The sequence below is a fragment of the Protopterus annectens genome, chromosome 8.part1 (genome assembly GCF_019279795.1).
Source record: "Protopterus annectens isolate FY-2018-M chromosome 8.part1, PAN1.0, whole genome shotgun sequence".
Lineage (NCBI taxonomy): Eukaryota > Metazoa > Chordata > Ceratodontiformes > Protopteridae > Protopterus > Protopterus annectens.
In genome coordinates, this window is record NC_056742.1 from 469,881,834 (window position 1) to 469,903,996 (window position 22,163).

At 40.3% G+C, this 22,163-nt stretch overlaps 2 protein-coding genes across 2 annotated transcripts in view; one reads left to right on the plus strand and one right to left on the minus strand.

Annotated features, from left to right (window-relative positions):
* The window catches only part of FTO (FTO alpha-ketoglutarate dependent dioxygenase), a 1,656,404-nt gene that overhangs the window by 1,329,453 nt on the left and 304,788 nt on the right, over positions 1 to 22,163 (minus strand). The window lies entirely within an intron of this gene.
* LOC122810063 (mitochondrial inner membrane protease ATP23 homolog) overlaps positions 1 to 22,163 on the plus strand; it is an 88,359-nt gene that overhangs the window by 19,991 nt on the left and 46,205 nt on the right. Inside the window, exon 2 of the mRNA XM_044081556.1 lies at positions 19,549 to 19,651. Within this exon, the coding sequence (XP_043937491.1) occupies positions 19,549 to 19,651 (103 nt within the window). The remainder of the gene's footprint in view (positions 1 to 19,548; positions 19,652 to 22,163) is intronic.

Here is a 22,163-nt window from a genome sequence, read left to right on the forward strand (position 1 = left end):
GGCAGCGGTACAACAAACAGCAACCACTCTGTAAATGTAAAACAAATGACTAGTAATACAACAACTGTGTTATTGCAGTAGAACAGCAATAGCATTAGAAGTAAAATAAAACTGTAGGAGCAAAAGAGAAATGCTATAAAAACTGTAGAATGTGGATAAAACAAGCAGGAAGTACAGACATAAAACACATATCTAAGGAAAGTAACTACTTGACTATTGTGTAGATAAATAATAACAATAAAATACAAACACATTCTAGAATGCATACATACCAAGCAACAACTACAGCGATAAGACAGGTCTCTAAGGTAGGTAGCCACAGTGGTACAACACAATACAAGTGTAGGTTGCCAGTCAATAATTGCCTTAGAGTAACACAAAGTAGAGTTGTGTACATCTACCATAAATGTAAATGTTCGAGTGTATTCACTGTTGCAGTCATTACTTTTGGGTTATCTGCCTGCAGGTAGCCCTTAGCCGGACTGAATACCAGAGTCTTGGGATTTCTGCATCGGATGCTGTCGCTTCTTCCATGACGTCAAGTCATCAGGGGTATGAAACATGCAGCCAACACCATTACATCAGTTTTTCTTGCCCCAGATGTCAAGTGCCCCCAAAATAGGATGCAATTATATGGTGTGGAACACCCCTAGCAAAAAGCAAATACACATAATATAAGATATTACAAACCAAAAAGGATAGGTGAAAGCAAAGACAATCAGGGGGGCTGGAGGGAGGGTAACCAGGACTGCAACAGTGAATACACTCGAACATCTACATTTATGGTAATTGTACACAACTGTACTATGGTCTTCGTGTTTCACTGTTGCAGTCATCACATTTGGGTTGATTCCCAAAGCTAAGGAAAGTTGGAGGTAGATTAAGAAGCAATCAGGCCCTGTAAGACTGCTGTGGCAAATCCAGCTCTGGATTTAGAAAAGAAAGGCAAGCGGTAATGCTTGGTGAAAGTGTGTACAGAGCTCCAGGTTGCAGCTTACAGGATGTCCCTGGTAGGGACTCCTCTGAGAAATGCAGTAGAGGTAGATGTAGCCCTAGTGGAATGTGTTCTTATCCCTGTGGGGTAGGTTTTCCATGGTGCTTGTAGCAGAAATGGATGCAGTGTGCTATCCATTTAGATATGGTTTGCTTTGAAATGACCTTCCCCTCTGCCCCCGCAGCAAAGCTGACTAGCAGCTGGTCAGATTTTCTGAGAGTCTTAGTCCTGTCCAAATAGAATCTAAGCTGTCTGTGCACGTCTAGAGAATTCAGTATCCTTTCCCCTTTATTTTGAAGATTAGGGAAAAAGTAGGCAAATTAATGGACTGGTTTAAAGCCACACTAGACACCACCTTGGGCATAAAAGATGGGTTAGTCCTGAGGGAAACCCTGTCTGCATGGAAGATAATGAAGGGTTCCACTGCCATAATGGCCTGCAGTTCAGACACTCTACTTGCTGAAGTGAGGCTAGAAGTAAAGCTGTTTTCCATGACAGGAATTTCAACTCTACTGTAGCAGCCGGTTCAAAGGGGAGAAGTGTAAGTATTTCCAATACAAAGTTAAGGTCCCAGGCTGGAGTGGGAGCTCTCCTGGGGGGGGGTCTTAAATTTTTGGCCCCTCTAAGGAACTGTTTTACCAGAGGATGAGAGAAGATGGGTGGCTCAGTATTATAATGAGCTGAGATAGTAGAGACATGAATCTTAATTGAAGAGAAGGATAGGCCCTTGTGGAGCATTTCTGTTAAGTGGTGGTGCTGCGGTAGCATTGTCGCCTCACAGTATGACGTTGTCCTGTTCGATTCTCAGCTAGAGCGTCTTCTGTGTGGAGACATGCGTGAATGGGTGGACCTTCGTTGAAGGTTGTGCGTCAGAGCTGGCAACTCGGCATGTAAAAATCTACTGCCAATCATTAGCGGACCGGAGTTCCGCTGTGGCGACCCCTAACCGGGAAAAGCCGAAAGACACAACAACAACAACAATCTAGTATATGAGGTAAGCTGGGCACAGTTGTGCCCAACCCTTGAGAATGGCTCCAGGAACAGTATCTTCTCCACTTTTATGAATAGGATTTTTCTAGTACTAGGCCTCATTGCCACAAGAATGACATCCAGCACCTGCTTACGGAGGGTTGCTAGAGGTGAGTTCACGGGATTAGCCAGGCTGCAAGGTTCAGGGTCTGAAGCTGAGGGTGCAGAATTTGGCCCCCCTGCTGGGATAGCAGGGAAGGGGTCTGAGGTAGGTGCCATGGTTGTAGCACTGTCTGACTGTGCAAAAGAAGATACCAGTGCTGGCATGGCCAGTCTGGTGCAATCAGGATTCTCCTTGGCTTGTCCTGTTTGATCTTTAGTAGAACCTTCGAGAGGAGAGGCAGAGGGGGAAAGGCATAGACTGAGAGGCTTTCTCAGGAAATGGACAGGGCATCCACCTTCCAAGCTTGGCTGTGGGGATTTCTGGTGCATTATTTGTTCAATTGATAGTTCTGAGGGGAAGCAAACAGGTCCATCTCTGGTGTCCCCCATCTGCTCCCCAAAAGTTTGAATATTTTGGGTTCCAGTTTCCATTTGTGTGGGTCCATGAGATTTCTGCTTAAGTCGTCTGCCAGTGAATTTAGTTTGCCTGGCAGGAATTGAGCTTGTAGGTGCACTTGGTTGCTCAAGGCTGTGTTCCACAAAGCCATGGCTAGTCTGCAGAGTGGGTAGGAATTTGTTTTCCCCTGATTGTTTCTGTAACACATAACTGTGGTGTTCTCTGTCTTTACCAATAGTTGTCCTGGAAGAATAAGGCCTTTGAAGGCTGTCAGAGCATTCTGTACAGCTAACATTTCTTTTAGATTGGTATGCAGATGCATCTGTTTGGGTTCCATTTGCCCTGAATGCACTGCCCTGCCATGTGAGCCCCTCATGCATAGTCTGATGTGTCTGTTGTTAGGGTTTGGGCAGCAGGGGGTAGAATGAAAGAGCGTCCCTTGTTGTGGTTGCAGGCCTCTGCCCACCAAAGGAACTCTGCCCTTAGACACGGAATGATAGGAATTATTGTTTCCAGGTCCTGAGAATGTTGGCACCATAGACTTTTTAGATACCACTGAAGTTTTCTCATATGCAGTCTTGCATATGGAATTAACAGAATGCAAGAGACCATGAACCCCAGAGCTTGCAGTATTTTCCTTGCAGATAGCTGGTGGTTTTTGTGGCCAGTAGGTTGAAGTAAGTTGTCAAGTAAATTTGTTTCTCTGGAGTGAGGAATGCCATCTGGGAAGTTGTGTTCAAGCTTGTTCCCAGGAATACAATCTGCTGGCAGGGTACTAGGTGTGATTTCATTTCGTTGATGGTGTACCCCAATGAAGTTAGAAGTGTCTTTACAAGTGCCAGGTGCTGTAGTAGCAAGTCCTGACTTTCTGCCTGAATCAGGCAATCGTCCAAGTATGGGTAAATCTGAATATTTCTCTGCCTGCAAAAAGCAATGGCTGGAGCTAAGCACTTTGTGAATACCCTGGGCGCAGTAGCTAAACCAAAGGGAAGTGCAGAGAACTGAAAGTGCATACAGCCTGCCCTGAAGCGAAGGTATTTCCTGCAAGATTCCCTTATGGGGATGTGCAGGTAAGCTTCTTTAAAGTCTAGAGTTGCCAGCCAGGCATCCTTGGCTAGCATAGGAAGCAGTTGTTGGAGAGTTAGCATTCTGAATTTTGGAAACACCAGAAAGGTGCTGAGAATAGATAAATCCAGGATAGGAAGCCAGGAGTTTTCTTCTCTTGGAACCAGGAACAGTCTTGAATAAAAGCCTTGTCCCATTTGTTCTGCTGGGACAGGTTGAATAGCCTTGATGCTGAGGAGAGAAAGTACTTGCTTTTGGGCCTCCACCCACTGGTTTGGTGGGAGGTCTGGCCATCCACTTAGGGTTGGGAGTGAGTGGAAGTGGAATCTGTATCCTAGGGAAACAATGTTTAAAACCCATTTGTCTTGGGTAATGTAGTCCCAGTTTTTTGCATGCAGGGCGAGTTTTCATCCTAAAGGTGCAAGTACTTCAGCAAGGGGGAGTTAAGGATAAGTCATTGTGCAAGTTTACCATAGGGGTGGCTTACTACTCCCCGTTTTGGACGTGAGAGCACCCCACTGCTTAGATCTGTGCATAACCTAATACTGAAGTCTTGGAGGTCTGCTGCCCCTGTGTTTGGACTGAGAAGGCATAGAAGGGACTGGAAAGGACCAGTTCTTTGAAGGCCAATGCCTACTGAATCTAGGTGGTTGTACTTGTAAGAAATCTTTAACAGTTTGCATAGATTTAGCTTTCTCCTCCATCCTTTTAAGAACTTCTTCTGCTTTATTGCCAAATAGGCGTTCTTGGTTTAAGGGTGCATCCAGTAATTTTGCTTTGACATGATCTGGCAAGTTTTGTTCCTTAAGCCAAGCATGCCTTCTAAGAACAGACCCAGTGAGAGCAGCCCTACAAAATGCTTCTAAATCATCAAAACCACACTGCAAAGTATGTTTACCAACTTGGTCAGCAAAATGCATTAACTCTTGTAAATCTTTGTGTTCTGCACAGTCAGGAATCAACATAATTTTCTGTTTAATTAGCCCCATAATATGCTGCTGATACTTTAACATATGAAACTGGCAATTTAAAGCCCCAATGGCCAGAGTAGCAGAGGTGTATACCTTCTTACCCCATCTGTCTAAAGCCCTAGAATCCCTGTCAGAAGGGGTAAGATTCTTGGCAGTAGTAGCCTTAATGCCTTTTGGTCCTTGGGAAATGGTCTCTGGATCCGCAGTAGGATTCTTGAAAAGGAATTTGTGAGAGTCAGGTACTCTATAGTACCTGTCAGGTTTCCTGGGAGCTGGAGGCAAAGTATCCGGGGTAAGGCTAGATTCCAAGAAAACACCATCTACAATCTCCAGAATAGGAGGGATAGCTAGAGGCCTGTGCTGAGGAAGTTTTAAAAATTCCCTGTGTCTCTTTTTGGACTGAGAGTAGTCCTGGCTTTCCCAGCAGAAATGCTCCTTAAGGGTATGCAGGGATTGACCATCTTCTGGAGGGGAAGCAGAGGGAATGGAATCCTCTGCATCAGAATCCTCATAGGTAGATAAGGGTATGTCCTGGTAGTCAGAAGGAACAGAGATATCAAATTCCAGATCAGAAGTATCAGAAGGAAAATCAGTTCTAGGTCTCTTCGAGGGGGAAGGCTGGCTTCCCCTAATTAAGGTAATAAGGTCTTCAGCCATTCTAATCATTTGTTTTTGAGGCCTGTGGGCCTGAGAATGCGCTTTGGTCATCGGTTTCCTAGTCGTAGTGTGAACCTTAGGCCTGAAAAATTCAGTATTTTGGCTTGAAACAAAGTCGTCAGTTTAATATGAAAATCGGTAGGCCTGAATACACCCTCAGAAGCCGCTGCCTGCACAGCGGGTCCGGACCCATCCAAGGTAGAGACATCCGCAGGTTCCATAGTCAAAGAAGCATCTCGCAGCATACCGGACTCCGAATGGGTCTCAGTAGAGGCCTGCAAATGTGTAGAAGCTGGTATCAGGGACTGCGAAAGCACCTCACTGAGTACCGGCGTACTGGCGACTAGCTTAACGGTAGCGTCGTCGGCAGTTTTGAACCTATGCAGTCTGTCTCTGACTTTATCCTTACATTTTGCTGGAAGATCGGTAGTCGGATGGCTTACTGACGCCATTTCGGAGTACGGAGATCGAGAGCGAAAGTATTTAGCTACAAAAATTGCCCGACGGATAGTTCGGGCATTGAATAAGGCATAAAACCAACAGCGAGGGACGTCGTGGTCTGGGCCTAAACAAGTGAAGCAGTAAGAATGAAAATCTCTATGAGGTATTTGCTTTCTACAGGCAAGACAATTATTCATTTTTTTCTGACATCGGTTAGAGCAAGAAAACAGGATCCCCAACGGGGTACTTATCTTTTAGAAGACTTCTGGTCTGAAACTCAAAAACAAAAATTTCAGGAGTCGGCCGACTGGCACTTGCGAACTGCTTCTGCTTCGGGCACCGCACGGCAAGAAAGACTGATGTAATGGCATCGGCTGCATGTTTTATACCCCTGACGACCTGACGTCATGGAAGAAGTGACAGCATCCTACGCAGGAATCCCAAGTCTCTTGTTTTCAGGCCGGCTGAGGGCTACCTGCAGGCAGATAACCCAAATGTGATGACTGCAACAGTAAAACACGAAGAACATCAGCATTATAAGTATAGGTAATAACACAAAAACTGTGTACAGAAGCATAGCTCTCAACCTTCCATCTCCAAAATGAGGAACACTAGCCCTCATAATGTGGAACAAATGGGCAAAATGTGGAACACATACTAATGGCTTACTAACAATTTCAAATAGGAAGGCCACAGAATGGTTAAAATATGCTGGTTTTCCTTCTAAAGGAGATCTTTTAATGAATTAATATGATTCATTTCTATTTACCATGAATTTCACTTAATAAAATTCCTAACACTGAATGACAGAGTTTTTCAATGTGAAACTTCGAGGAACTTTGAGGAACATGAACTTTTTAAGACCCCAAATGAGGTACATTCCTCGTAATGAGGTACACTTGAGAGGTATGTACAGAAGATAGTAATACAACAGCAGTGTAACTGTGGTAAGGAGACAGCAACTGCATAAAAGAGACAGTAATACCCGAGTAGTAAGTGTAGGGAACTGGACAATTGTGTGAAAGCAATGGTAATACAATAAATAACAGTACAAGTGAAGTTAACCACACAAGAACTTCTTAGGAACATAGGAAGAACAAGCTAAGTCTGAAGACCATACGTGCCTCACCAAATATCACCCTCAAGATGAACCCTCCACTTTCAAGAGGAAAATCATATTTGGCTGTGGATGATCTTCCAGGTACCCATCCAATTATCAGGATTCATCCTGAAGAAGACAAGGGTGTCACTGTGCTTAACAAGATGGAGCAATTTATTCCAGAAATGGGGCAATCATTTGGTAATGAATGCATCCCTCTAATATGTTGCATTTTCATATTGGAGGATGTTCAAGCCCTTTGTTCTAGCATTTGTGTAACTGTTTGCCTGTGATGTAATAAGAGATCAGTCAAGGTTGATGGCAGAGAATTTCAGGCATACATCTACAAACAAGAGTCCTTAAGCGACTATTAATGGGACAGAAATACAACAATGTAAGTAAGCTAGCAACTGCAAAAAAGAGACAGTAATACTACAGTAGTGTAAGGGCAAGAAAACAAACAAATGTGCACAAAACATAGAAATACAACTGTAGCACAAGTAGAGGAAATAAAACAAATGCATAAAGGGGACAGTAATACAGCAGTAGTGTAAGGACAAGTAAACAGACAACTGTGCACAAAACCTGGAAATATTACTGTAGCATAAGTACAGATAATCAGAAAACAACTGTATAAAGGAGATAGTAATACAACAGAAGTGCAAGCACAAGTAAACAGACAACTCTGCACAAGACAAAAATACAACTGCAAAATAAGTACAGGTAATCAGACAACAACTGCATAAAGGGGGTAGTAATACAACAGTAGTGTAAGGACAAGTAAACAAACAATCTTGCAAAACACTAGAAATACAACTGTAGCGTAAGTGGAGATAATTAGACAACTGCTGCATAAAGATGACAGTAATACAACAGCAGCATAAGTGCAGGTGTCTAGACAAAAACTGCATAAAACAGATGAGAATACATCTGCAGTACAAATATAAGTAACCATACAACTGTATAAAAGAGAGTAATACAACAAAAGATGTCAACTGCCTAAAAGAGATATAAAATAAATCAGCAAATGTATAGGTAACCATTAAACTGCTGTGCAAAGGAGAAAGAAACACAGCAGCAACACTGTATAAGTGTTGGTAACCAGGAAGCAACTGCATACAAAAAGCTAACAATGCAGCAGGTGCAACAGCGGTGTAAATGTAAGTAAGCAGTATTTCAATTTTTATGGTATAAGAGGTCATTATAAGCCTTGCTCATATGGTCCAAGTCCAAAAAAAAACTTTGTCACAAACCCCAAATCAATTTTACCTTTAACATTAATCTAAGAATCTGTCTGTCTAGTACAAAGAGTTTATTCCAGATTGTCATGATTCTATGCTGAAAATATTCTCTCAACAGCCCCAATTGTCTATCTATACCCATTAGCAAGTTACTATTTTCTAAAACAAATACCCAAAGTTGCCCAATTTACAATGCCTTTAGAGTCATATGTATACCCAGATTAAAAAAGACCTTTAAATGCATGGTAAAAAGTGATAGCAATACATCAACAGTGTAAGTGTAGGTAGCCAGACCACAACTGGATATAAAAAGACATTAATACAACAGTATTTATACAGGCAACAAAATAACAACTGCATGACAGGAATAGTAACGTGGCAATAGTTTAGCGTAGGTAGCCAGACAGCAACTGCATACAAGGGACATTCCCAGATTGCTGGGATAAATTTGCTTCTCTTCTGCCTGGTGTACAATGAATAATCATTTGTTACAATCATACAGATTACTCCAACTTTTAATACTTTGCCCTTCTGCCACAATTTTGTCAGGATCAATTATTTTTGCTGGTTTGGCTGTACCTTTGCTAATACGTGTTTTAGCTGCTTTCTTGTGGCCATGTTTGGAGCATACACTCAGTATGCCCTTTCAATTAACAAATTCTGCTGTGGAACACCAGTCCAGTTATTTATTTGTGTTTTCATAAAATGAATACAGTCTGGTCTTTCCAGTTTCTTTAGAACAGCAGAAAGTCTCAGGCTTTCTCTGCATGATCTGTCTTCTAACTCTACTATTTTTTAAACAGTTCTTCATCAGAAACCTCATATTCAGCCAGCTTTTTTTTTTTCGTGTCAACCTCTGATTTTTTTTTTTGCAGTTTTATCAGTTCATGTGAATGGATAGTTAAAGTTACTTCTATTTTTCCAGCATTTTGTTATTTGAACTGATGTATTCCTTCAAATGTTTCATTTATTTTAATCACCTCTGAGTATATATGATTTATTTTTTCCTCTAAAATCTTTTAGCAAAGCTGAAGCCTGAACTGCTTTTTGCTGAACAGCTGCAGAATCATTTCCAGACATTTGTTTTCTTTTTACCTTTCCTCTCTCTCTTTTCTGGTTGATTTTCTTTCATTTTTTTCAATTTGTTTCTTTGCTGGCATCTGGACAGTGCATTTACTAGCCAGGAACTGAATTTTACCAAAACAATATTTTCAATGGCACTCCTTTTTCTCAGTTTCTGTTTTCAAAATGGGAAAGCTGAAGTTGTGCTGTTGATCAGTGTTCAGCTATCTTGGAAGTTCCATGACACAGCTCTCAAGTTCACTTAATTAAGGACCATCTAGTACATAAACCCAGAACTCAAACCTGTGTCCCTTCCACTCAGACATGGCTACAAATTTACCAATGTACTTGAGTTTACCTGCAGGATTACACATTTCAGTCTCTGCTTCATGCAACTTCAGACACTTCAAGAAACTTCTACCGGTAGCATGTGATATTACAGCAATAATGGCCTCTATATCAATCTTAAAACTTGAGTGTCATGAAAAGGAACCTTAACTTTCCAGTCTGCTTCAACATTAGGCACAACAGTGTCTGAACCTGAAATAAAAAATGCTTTCCTGAACATTATTTCTGACCTTATTTTCAGTGATTGCCTCTTTAATCAACCTTGCTTTAAAAATGACAGCAAAATGGTCCAGTTTCTTACATCTCTTACACATTCTGCCACCCTCAGAGCACTGCTCTTACTCAAGTGATAATCGTCACACTTTGTGCATTTGACTGCTGCCTGTGCATTTGTTTAGTGTGACCAGAACTATGCTCTTGTTGAAACGCAAAGATAATGGCAAGTTTAATCTCAAACACATCATTTGCCGTGTTTAAATCAACATTGTACCTTTTGACTAATTCTTACACTCTGGTGATCTGTGCTGTCTTTTCTAAAGTTAAATTTACTTCAAAATCCAGCTTTGAGACACTTTTACATCAGTCAGTCCACTCACAATTAATTTAATTTTGTGCTTTTAAAACTACAAGTTTCAGTTCATACAATCATCTTAGAAAAGCTGCAATACATTTGACCTTGGCTTGTACATATATATTCTTTTACTTTACCCATTTGTTGTCCAGGTAAATCCTCTAGACAGGCAGTCTTAGTTTCAGGAACTACCTGGGATCACTGTCTGATTAAGTAACTTGCTCAGAAGGTGGAAGGAATCAAACCCAGCACCCTCAGTATATGAAGCAGATGATTAGCAGCTCAGAACTTTAGTCCTTCAAGCTAACCACCAGACATAGAAGTGTAATGCACTGCAATGCACTGTAGGATACATTCACACTTAAAGTGGATCTGCTATACAATAAAACAGACAAAATGACAATGGCTGTGGTGCATATTCAGAATATATACAGTATATTTTTTCAGCTTTTCAGAATTTAAAACACACTAAATTTCAGGTAATGTGCTGAAAGAAAATTCAGGTCACTCCAGTCGTGTAGTGGGATCAAGCCCTGACTACAACCCAGCTGATCCAAATTTGAATAGCAGTTTGGGCAACTAACAAAGCAACAGAAGGATGAGTGTTACCATCTCAGGAGGGCTCTCTTGCGGGTGTGCCCCACATGATCCTTGGTGAAGGCTGGGGATGTGTGAAGAAGGGAGGTATAGTCCTAAGAAGGATTAAGGAGGGATCCCTGACTGAGCTGCCATGGAGGTGGGGCAATACAACAACATGTCTCTAGCATGCCAGTCCTCAGGACACTACCAAAAGACAGGGGGAACAGAGGGTAGGGCATATGGAACCCCTCCCTTATGGATGTAAATGGCCAAAACCTCCAGAATGCCCTTAGGTCCCATGACTGGCCCCCAAAAGAAAAACGGAATAGGTCTGGGAGGGGATATGAGAAGTTGGTAGACCCAGCATGGATGTAGGGCATTGGGTCACAAGGCAGTAGGATGATGTGAGAGGGACAAAAAAAAGATTTCAGCAAAAACTAAAATGGTTTATTTCACATCCCACTTTGGTTTATTACTTTTTTGTCACACTGGCATAAATACAATTTAACCAATGATGAGTTAACTACTTTTTATACACTGTGATTAGTCACAGACTACAGAATATCAACACAATGTCCAAATTATCTAGCTAGGAGGGAATGATTCTCTATTTTTCAGAAAAGAAATAGTGGAGGGCTCTATATTTCTACAAGTGCCAGACAGGATACATGGGTATGAACATGCTGGTTGAACATGAAATGGGAACAGTCTAATTTTTTTATGAATCCTGTATTTTGTCAAATGTTTGATATTGAAATATATGAGACTGTGGAACTGTGCAGGTAAGTAAGCCTCCCCAACTGTATAATTTCAGAATTAGTATATTTGCATCTAGAGTGAGAAGGGGATCCTACATAAGTTGGTGATATACACTGTTAATTAAAAAGATCTGGTGAAATGTTCTGGTACAGATCCAGGCCAGACGTTGTTACCGTGTCTCAGTACTGGCAATACACATATGCACACATGCTTAGGCTGAATGATAGTATATGTGTCAGAACTAAGTGTTACCTGTGACAGGTAAAGCTTCAGCAATGCATTGTGAAAAAATGTACATCAGTAATAATAACTATTTAATTCTCTTTCTGTATTTGGCTCATTACTTTTTCATCTCAGTGGCATAAATACATTTAACCAATTCTTTTGCAAATTCCCTATCAAAGTTCACTGCCAAGACATGTAAAATGCATTAGGACAATGAAATTTCACAGTCCAAAATCTTACTGCTACATTGTAGTTGCCTCAAAAATACTCACGGGAAGATTAACAGCACATCAATAAGCAACCTGACGTCATCCTTATTAGTATTATCATCGTAATTATCCAAGTTACTAAAAACATACTCATTGAAACCTGCATCTTTCTATAAACACACACACTCTCATTTTCCAAGTTTATCTCATTATGCATGTCTGAATCTCAACCACTGGAAAATGATACTCACCTCAGGAAAGAGAATTATGAATGAGGGCAAACAAGTCTACATTGTTACTGTAAAATACCACATTTTATACTGCATAAATCACATCCTGTCTCTCTGTGTAGCATTACCATGATGCTGGTGTGATTCATTAGTATGGATATTGGATCGGTAGCATCAGTTTGAAAACATACTTGGCTGCACGGTGAGCAAACTCGGCCAAGTCAACAACAATTTACCTGCTTGTCTTCTCCTTTTACTCATAGTCTTGATACAGCAGAAGAGTGCAGCTCCTCCTAAATGGACTTCCAGGGACTAACAAAACTCATTATTTGCTTAAAATTATGGGCCATGTTACTGACATCAGTCTGTCCAACATTCTGTTTTAACTTGTTCAAAAAGTAAACTCATGGTGATAAGCACGGACATTTTTTTTCAGTGTAGATGAAATGCATTTCAACCGTTTTGAAACGGTTTCAAAAAACATCAACCTTGCTTGCTAATAGCCACCACAAGTTCTAGAAAGTTTAAGTACATATAATGACCAAACCAAACCTGTTCATAATATAAACACCATTATAAAGTTATAATCAAAATGTGGAGTTATGCCAATCACTCTCAGCAGGTTCCATTTTTTTGTGAATGTACTTCTGAACTGATATTTGTTGATTTTATTAACCTGGTAGTCAGAGTCAAAAAAAAAAAGTCTTCTGAGCCCTTTTGTTCATCAGGTTATAAAACAGAGAGACTGTACAAGTGTACAAACTACAGTTATCTCCTAGTTAAGCATTTGTTTCTGCTTTAGTGCTTCCTCCTAATGCCTGCCCACTTTCCTATCAGAAAATAAATCATGTGGAGATAGATCTGCTTAGCACATGAGTCTCAAAAAAGTACAAAGCTATAATGCTCTCCAACCCTGCCTCATCTTCCACCCACAGAAACACTGCTGTATTTCCATATGTCCTATGCACGATCATTGTGCCAGATAACACAGGGGCAGATGTACAGACTTCTTGCAAATGGACTACTGCCAGAAGCAGCTCCCCCCACAAGCATCTGGAATCTGGTCATACAGCCAGACAGAAAGCAAGTAGTAAGATGTTATGCAATACAAATTAACCACAGGAATACTTTGCAGAGGTAAAGAGGACAACACTCTGCACAAAGCATTTGCTTGCTGTGACACGTACCTCTACACTAGCTAAGTAATGTGCAAAACAGTTCATGAAGTGATGCAAACATTTATTCAGACACTAACTGTAATGTTGTAAAGATGCATGATAACATTTTAGGGCTACATATTAATGTTAAAACAGCTGCATCCAAAGTTCTGACACCATTTCTGGGTGTTGCATTATAATTTCATATATAGACAGGTAAAGCATGACTCAACTTTCAGTGGCACTATTACTGCATACAGCACCACAGGTTTCTAATCTGAAATAAACTGCTGGGGAGGGTCAGAAGCTGACCAACGTGCATGGTAAAAAGGCAAAATGCAAAGCAGAGGTATCAAAGTATAGACCAGTAACAAGTGAGGACACTGATGTTAAGATTTGTATTATTACTAAACTGTCTATGATGTGTAATGATAAAACCCTGAATGTGAACAGATGACCTGGAATCAACAAGTAAGACAGGTATTGTATGAGACATCTGAAGAGGGTAGTAATGAGCAACAGACCCTGACTCATCCATCCTGGCAGTAGGGACACAGCCAGTCCTTGCACTGCTGGCCCATATGGACACAAGCACAATTACCAAGCAGCATGTTCATACTGTAGCTGGAATTTGTGCATATGTAGGAACAGATGTGCTCTCAATGTACCTGCATATGCAGGAACAAGCATGCATCAGTTGCTGGTAATGTGCAACACAACATCAATGCTTTTGTAGGGATGAGGAGTCAGGTCTTCAGCAGGAACAATGGCAGCTGTCTAGATGACAACCTTCCATGACCTGCTGTTACCTACAGAAGAACCATTGTTTAGGACCCCCTGCTAAAGTAATTGACATTAGACTTTACATAGCTGTGTGTTTCAGAGAAAAAACTAGATTCTCCACTGCCAAGTACAAAAAAGATCTTGACTGCAGCAAATGGAGTCTGGCTTTACATACCTGAATGCACTAATAAAGACCCAAGGGTCACTCTGCATTCAAAGTCAATGTCATCCTGTAAGCGCATATCTCTATCTTCTTCACACAAAAATACTTGACAAAGTAACAACTGGAAGACATATGTATGGCTTCCAACTACGCAACAAAGTCTAGAAATTTAGGATTTTTACTTGGAAGTGTTTGTATAAGTATTTTTATACCCCAAACAGACCTCAAGAAATTTTTCCTCAGGTAGATTGCAAATGTTGGAGTTGTGATGGGGAAGAAAGAGGTAAATGAGAACGTATATTTTGGGAGTCTATATTAAAACCAACCTTGCATCTAGACTACTAAAAGTGTATGACCCACTGGAACTCACCATAAACAGGGTCTCGTACCATATCATTATAATCTACAGGTCTCCCTCCATCTTCCTGGAAACCCATACTACTTATGTTGATGTACTAGAGTCCCTCACTGTTCAACCCAATACAGTATTAATGGGGGATCTTAGCTACCACTCTATAGATTGGGAATCCTACACTGCTTCTAATACACAAGCCCATGGATTCATAAATTCTGTTCATACCAATATCCTGGAAGAGTTGGCCCATGATCCTACCAGAGGTACACACATCCTTGACTTTGTACTCATGAACATGGGGGGGCCGATGTTCCTCACCCAATATAATGTCTTCACTCATCAGATCTGACCATAAGGCAGTACTGCTTAAAATACAAATTAAATCTGGAGATCCAGTGAAAACAAAAATCTTTAGGAACTATTCCAAGGCTAACTTTTTTCTACTAAATGACATCTTGGCTAAATTCCAAGCACCCCCCAAAACCCAGTGAAAACCATAGCGATAGCTATATAGAACAAGCTATGCCCACTTGTATTAAGAATAAGACAAATTTGAAAGACAAGCCACTCTGGTAGAATCACAGTATCAATTGATTATACAAAAAAAGAAAAAAAAATCTTGGCCAACCGTAGGAGGAACAAAGCCATACATACTAAAAGCCCCCTGACCAATCTAAACAGGCAGCTAAGAGGATTGATTAATACATCAAAGGCTAAATTTGAAGAAAAAACAGCTTCTAGGGAAAAGGACAACCACAAAGCTTTCTACAGCTATGCCAGTAACCTCAAGGGAAATATGCAACAATGCACAGAACTTACTGTCAACGGAATCACCCCCACTGAATCGGAGGCCATTGCCAACCTTTTGGCTGACAGTTTCAGCTCAAGTCTCCCCCCCTATCAGTCCAAACTAAATATCATACACCACAATTCCTCCAACCATTACTAAGGTACAGGTCATCAATGCCTTTTCTAAGGTCAGAAACACTGCATCAATGGGTCCTGATAACATCCTGGGATGCTTAATAAATAGCATGAAACATGATCTCTCAGGTCCATTTGAATCACTTTTCAACTGGAACCTACAGTCAGGTTTTGTGCCCAAGGAATGGAAGACAGCTACTTTCATTCCCCCATACAAAGGAGGTCCAACTACTGATCTGGGTAACTGCATGCCAATAAGTCTGACCAGCCCTATATTTAAAGTCATGAAGGGAATCATCAAGGACATGACAAATGAGGACATAGGTAAGCTGTAAACACTGGACCCATCACAGTTTGGCTTTCTTAAAGGAACGTCATGCCTATTAAATCTGATGGATGTTTTTTGAGAGGGTCACCAAAGCAATGGATAAAGCCAAGACTGTGCACATAGCTTACTCAACCTGGCCAAGGCTTTTGATACAATATCCCATTCAGGCATTACAGACAAGATCACTAATTTAGGTATGAACCCTTTTCTCACCTGCTGGAGAGCCAACTGGCTCACTGATAGGACCCAGGAGGTCAAAATAGGTGAGGCCATTTCCACCAAGAGACCAGTCACTAGCAGAGTTTCCTAGGGCTCAGTACTGGGTTCACTCCTTTCTGGCATCTATTTCTCTGAAATGGAAGCAAACATTGAAGGCTTATGGCTGACTAAATCTGCAGATGATTGCAAGCTGGTGGTTATTATCAACTTCCATGCAGACACTAGCATTCTTCAAGAAGGCCTATCTCTAACAGATGGTGCCAGAGCTATAGTCTTAAACTCAATATTAAGAAATGCATAACTGCACCCTTTGGGATGTCAGCCATCCTGGCTACTTACCATGTTGATAATATGCCCTTAAGTGTTGATCCAGTGGTCAGGGATCGGCTACGCATGTAGACAATAGCTTACCTTTGACCACCACCTGGACACAGTGGTGAGGAAAGCCTTTTATGTTGTGCAATTTATAAGTAAGGGCATAGCATCTAGGTCCAAAGAGGTCATTATCCTACTGAACTCTACCCTTATCAGACCAATCATAGAGTACAACGCTCCCTTTGGTATGTACCTGACCAGGCGTATGCAGCAACTAGAGCGATCTCAGAGGTTCCTTACAAAAAGGAATGCAAGGCATAACACACCTGCCTTATGCAGAGGGCCTTACAGCCCTTTCCCCCTACTCAGTCTCATATGGACTGCCGAGGGGTGATCTATGCCTGGCTTGCAAGGCATCTGCAAACTCCATACTTATGAATCTCCTGCATATTCCTAAGTCAAACAGTGCTAGAAAAACACAGTCTGGGACCTGAATTTTGTCTGCAACTTAAACAGAACATGCTGAAGATACAGTCCCACAGACTGACCCTCCTATGGAACAGGCTTCTCATCCATGTGAAGCGGAGTTCATCTATTACCCAGTTTAAGCACAACCTAAACCAGTGGATGGGGAATAGGAAATTTACACTGGGCTGGCATCCATGTCCCTTATGGAGAGAAGTGGCTTATAAATGCCTGGCCCTCAAAGTCCTACTTGGATACAGGACATCATTATTATTTCAGGAAAATTTGCCTATAGTTAGAAAGGCCCCCTGGGTTGTTAACCTAGTAACAATCTATGACTCTATGAGGGCAATGAGTTGCAGATTTTAAAAATTCCCTACAGAGTATTGTGTCATAAGTAATGGGTACGCAGAAGGGTATAACTTAAGGAAATAATTATTTTGAGCTTTGACAGGATCTGAATTGCCTAGACATGGTAAGGGCTTGTTACGTTTAATTCTGTTGGCTACAAAAAAGCAATTATTAGAAAATGAAAATCAAAAATTTCTAGAAAATGAAAATCAAAAATTACTGGCAAATGAAAATCAAAAATTACTAGAAAATGAAAATCAAAAATTACTGGCAAATGAAAATCAAAAATTACTAGAAAATGAAAATCAAAAATTACTAGAAAATGAAAATCAAAGTCTAAACCAAGCATACTTGAAGTACTGAATATTGTACAGAGATAACAGAATTGGAAGTGGGATCTTTAGTAAATGGAAGGAGCAAATTACTTACAAATAAATGGAAACTGTGGGAACAATGCATGCAGAATAATGTTCATGAGGAGGAGGAGGAGTGAGGTTTAAGGGAAGGCAGGAATTGAGCAGTATATGTAATGCTGAACAGATGAGTTATAAAAAAGAAAATATGTGAGGTATAATGTATGTAACTGGAGACATGTTAATATGTTTTTATATTAATGGATGTTTGTCTTAACTCATTACATCCGAGTGGTGCCTCCAGTTGCATCTGCAGTTAACTCCTACTGACGCCTCTAGGTGTCAAATATTGCTTGTTCATATTTGCATCAATAATTGTAAAAAAAAAATTCTATGTACAAGATTTTAAAAGATTTCATCTTAAAGCTAGCACAATGGCAGACTCAACTGTATTAAAATTGGACCACTGCCTAGTGCAGGTAAATAGATATTAACTGTTGTTTTTATGATATTAAATTATATAGATATAATTTTCACATTTTTCTAAATATCTCAACAATCAAGTAACACAGACAGAACTCCTTACCCTCATATGAAAGTTCTCAGCTAGATAATTAATATTTTGCTGACAGTATGTGTGTAACTTGAGTGGTTGCAGAGATATTGTAAGTTATTTATAACATATTACAAAGGCAATAGTTACTGTGTTTACTGTGACTTATAAAATTCAGTTTAAGACCAAGAACCTAAAGAATACTATCATTGTAAAATTAGTTTGTGCTGAAGAATTTGCCATTTATACATATATCATAATTGTTATGGTTCCAGAGATATGAGCATTTCTTTGAAATGTGAGGACATAATTTGATTCTGTCAAAAGGCTTAGGCTCCGCCCATTGGAAGTTGCAGTGCAAACTTCCTGAGCTCCATTGGAGTGAATTAATTAAATGATAATGTAATAAAGGTGTTTAGAAATTACCAGAAAAAGCCAAACGGTCCAAAATAATTGAGAATTTTTAAACAATCTAAATGTCTTAAAAATCTAATATAAAAACAGGTTTTTGCATCAGCATACATTTTCTAAGCAAGATGAAACTCTACTGACTGGTATTACTGACCGACTAATCCTTGGTGATTCATCAGGAAAAAATAATAAAAAAAAAGAAATCATGAGGGACGGGACAAAAACATGATGCAAAATCAGGGAAAACTGAGAGGTATGCTTAAGGGATAATATTCACATCTCCCGCGATGTTTTCATCAGGGAATGTTTGCAACTGTTTTTTCACTGAAGATACTCTGTTCTGTGATTTTTCTGGTTAGAGTCGTATGCATTTGTTTTGCGACATTTTTCTTTTTATTTGGAGTTTAAGTAGCCTATTTATGGTTTGGAAGCCTTGTTTATATTCCATTTTGAAATACTGCTCACATGACTTGACAATACTGATGTGATGCAAATTGCCTGATAAAGGTGTGACCTGCTTGGAAAAGAAGTGGTATGCTAGTGTACTGAATGCCTAGCGTATTATAGGCATTTGAATCCTTTGAATTCAACTGTTTACTAACTAAAGCAAAATGAAGTGAAATACCATAAGTGTAAATTACATGCAATTGTTAAGTTACATAGAATGCTAATCAATTATAATGAGCACTCCAAATCTTGTTCTAAATACCATCCATTTAAAATGTTTCAGTAAAATGTAACTGAACCAGCCTCGAGTAGCAATCAGAGTTGGTTTCATCTGCTTTGCTGACAGCGCAGTTCTGGAAAGAGCACTAAAACATTCAAGAAATATCTGATAAGAATATCTGGAGCACCCCTACAATAGCTCTGTTATTTTTTTTTTCTTGGGGGAGGAGTACAAATGCTTTTAATATGCAGATCACATTACTGCTTACACGCAATTGGTACTGTAAATTAGTAGCATCGTTGTCCATCTATAACAGACCTGGGCACCCTGGGCCACTTTCAGCCCTTTGGCTGTCCCTGATCAACCAGTGAGAAGTCAGACAAAACACCTGCTAATTCCATGAACCCCCCCCCCCCCCCGGCGACTATCTGGATATCAAACCGATTATCTGGCAGTCCAGTTCAAAAAAGAAACAGACTATTGGAGTTTAAGTCATCAGATTTACTTTTTTTTTTTTTTTTACAGAGAAGCATCGTAAATCGACAGAATGAAGACATCAGGAATGGAAAAAGAGGGCGGGAGAGGGGAGTAAATGGGTGGGATTATGACATCCCTGGAGGAGTAGTTGGTACAGGTCTTCCTGCAGAAACTCCAGGGATCCAGCTGGGGTGAGGCCACAACTGCACACTTTTTGCTTGAGGGCAGGAGTCTGGGGCATGAGCCCAAAGAAGGGCTGCTTCTTACCCCAGTCAAGCATAGCAGTTCTGCAGACATCTGTACCTGCACTGGACTGTTTGCAGTGCACCTGGCAGTAATGAGGGAAATGGAATTAAGAACATACAGAATCACCTACCCTTACTCTTCTGACTCAGCTGTCTAACATAAGCCTTTTTTTTTTTGGTTACCGAACTTTACATGCTTGTTCTGCTTCTTTCACTCATGCTGTTTCCTTTACATCTCCTAATGGACCTCTGTACTCTTTTTCTGCTATCTAACTAGTAGCGTTGTCCATTCGATTCTCAGAGCGTCTTCTGTGTGTCAACATGCGTGAATGGGCGTTCCTTCGTTGAATGTTGTGCGTTAGGCCCGGCAAGCCAGCACGTAAAAATCTACTGCCAATCATTAGCGGACCGGAGTTCTGCTGTGGCGACCCCTAACCCGGCAAAGCCGAAAGACACAAACAAACAAACTATCTTTAGACACGTGTTTCACTTTTCTCACAATTGCAGCAAAATCTTCTAGTTCCTGCTGCTGTTCTGTAGAATTCTGTCCTAAACAGTGTTAGGTCTCTACCTTCTCTTCAAAATTTCAGTCTGCCCAAAAAATGTTTTTGATTGACAAGGACAAATGTGTCTGAAGGGGGTATCAACATTTCTGGACTGCAGTCTTCCTTCCCAGATGCTTATGTAGCAGGATGCAGTGAGCCATTAATGTATGTTTCAATTTACAATATAAAATGTCTGTTACTGTTCATAATATATAATTTACACTATAAAATGTATGTTACTGTTCACAGTATATAATTTACAATACAAAATGTCTGTTACTGTTCATAGTATATTATCTGCCATAAGTATTTGCTTGGATATTTACACTAACTTTGCTGTTACGATGTTTCCTGCTTTACTGTGAATACAGTTTTTTGTACTTTAGTTTTGGCTTATTAGAACAGCACTTCTTTCCTGAGTTCAGCCTACTGGTCCGGCCCTCCAAAACAGTCCCAGTTTTTCTTGTAGCCCCTTGGGAAAATGAATTGCCCACACTAGAGCTATAACAACATCTAGTTTCATATCTGCTTCTTGCCAACTTCTGTACCACTCTGAACTACTTCCAAGACAGTCTACTTGTTATCCAATACAAAGTAGAACTTAGACTGTTTACCTCTATTTAATGTAAGCTCAAAGCCCACTCCTAATGATTCTTGCATGTCATGTGATGTACTTGTGCAGACAGTCTCATAAAACGATGTTCATATCTGCTTCAGCACCACTAAAGTTGTACGGGGGAGTTTCTGCACCTTCTCCCGCTGAAAGCAAGTAAATATGTACTTCTAGTAACATGACTAGGTGGATTTGTACAACACAGTACTTGGCATTGCATCAAAGAAGTCATCTCAGAGATGCCTGTAGACACCCCTTTGCTCTTATACAAAACTTCTCCATTTGACAACAAACTGTCAGATTCATACTGACTTGATGAAGGCAGCTTCAGAGAATGTAAAAACTTAAAATGTTTGCCTTGTCTACTTTCAGCAAACAAACACACAAGGAAAGTGTTTATATTGGGGGAGGGGGTAACTCTCCTTACACCCCTCACCCCAAAAAAATTACATATACTAACTCTGAGGTTGCACAACTGTGGAGAAAGAGGCAACCTCCACTGTTGAAGAATGTAGTTTCGGCAACAGTACTTTGATCACTTCATGTCTGCAAAAACTACTGAAACAAATTGCCCTGCTACCACAGTGTCTTGTGGGAGGTGGGTTATCCCATATACCTGTAGATGAACAGAGTGCCTCTCGCACTATTTAGAATGCTTCCCCTTCATTTCTTTAAAGTTTCCAGCAAATTATGCTTTAGTTTGTTGAAACCTCTTCAAAAATAATTTTTCCAAGGGGCAAGCCTCCTTTATCCTCATGCGGGGAGTTTCACTTCCTCCACTTTCCCATTTCTTAACTATACTACCTCCATGATAACACAAATATGGAAAAAAGAAAAAAACACACAGTTAATGACTGCTATGATGCAGACAGAAACAACACTAAGAGTTCTTTCCATTGTGAAACAGTAAATGTCACACTCGATGTCAGCAGGCTGAAATCCAAAAGTTGAAACCTCACCCACTTTAAACTTGTTGGGGGAAGTGTATGCAATGGTTTGGGACAGTAATTTTATATGAGGAAACCTGCACTAACCACCCTTCCCATTTGTACCCTCAGTCCAGTTTTAGTTGTAATCACTACAATGTAACTCATGTTAAGCATAATTCATGAGGAAAAACAGTTCTAAAATAAATTTCACAGAAAAATGAAATAAACCTCAAAAATATATCTGAATGGGGAAAGCTCTTCTGCATCTCCAGTGTGTGCGTGGGATTGTGGCCACTACCCTACAACTTACTTATTTTAACCCCAAGGTCAG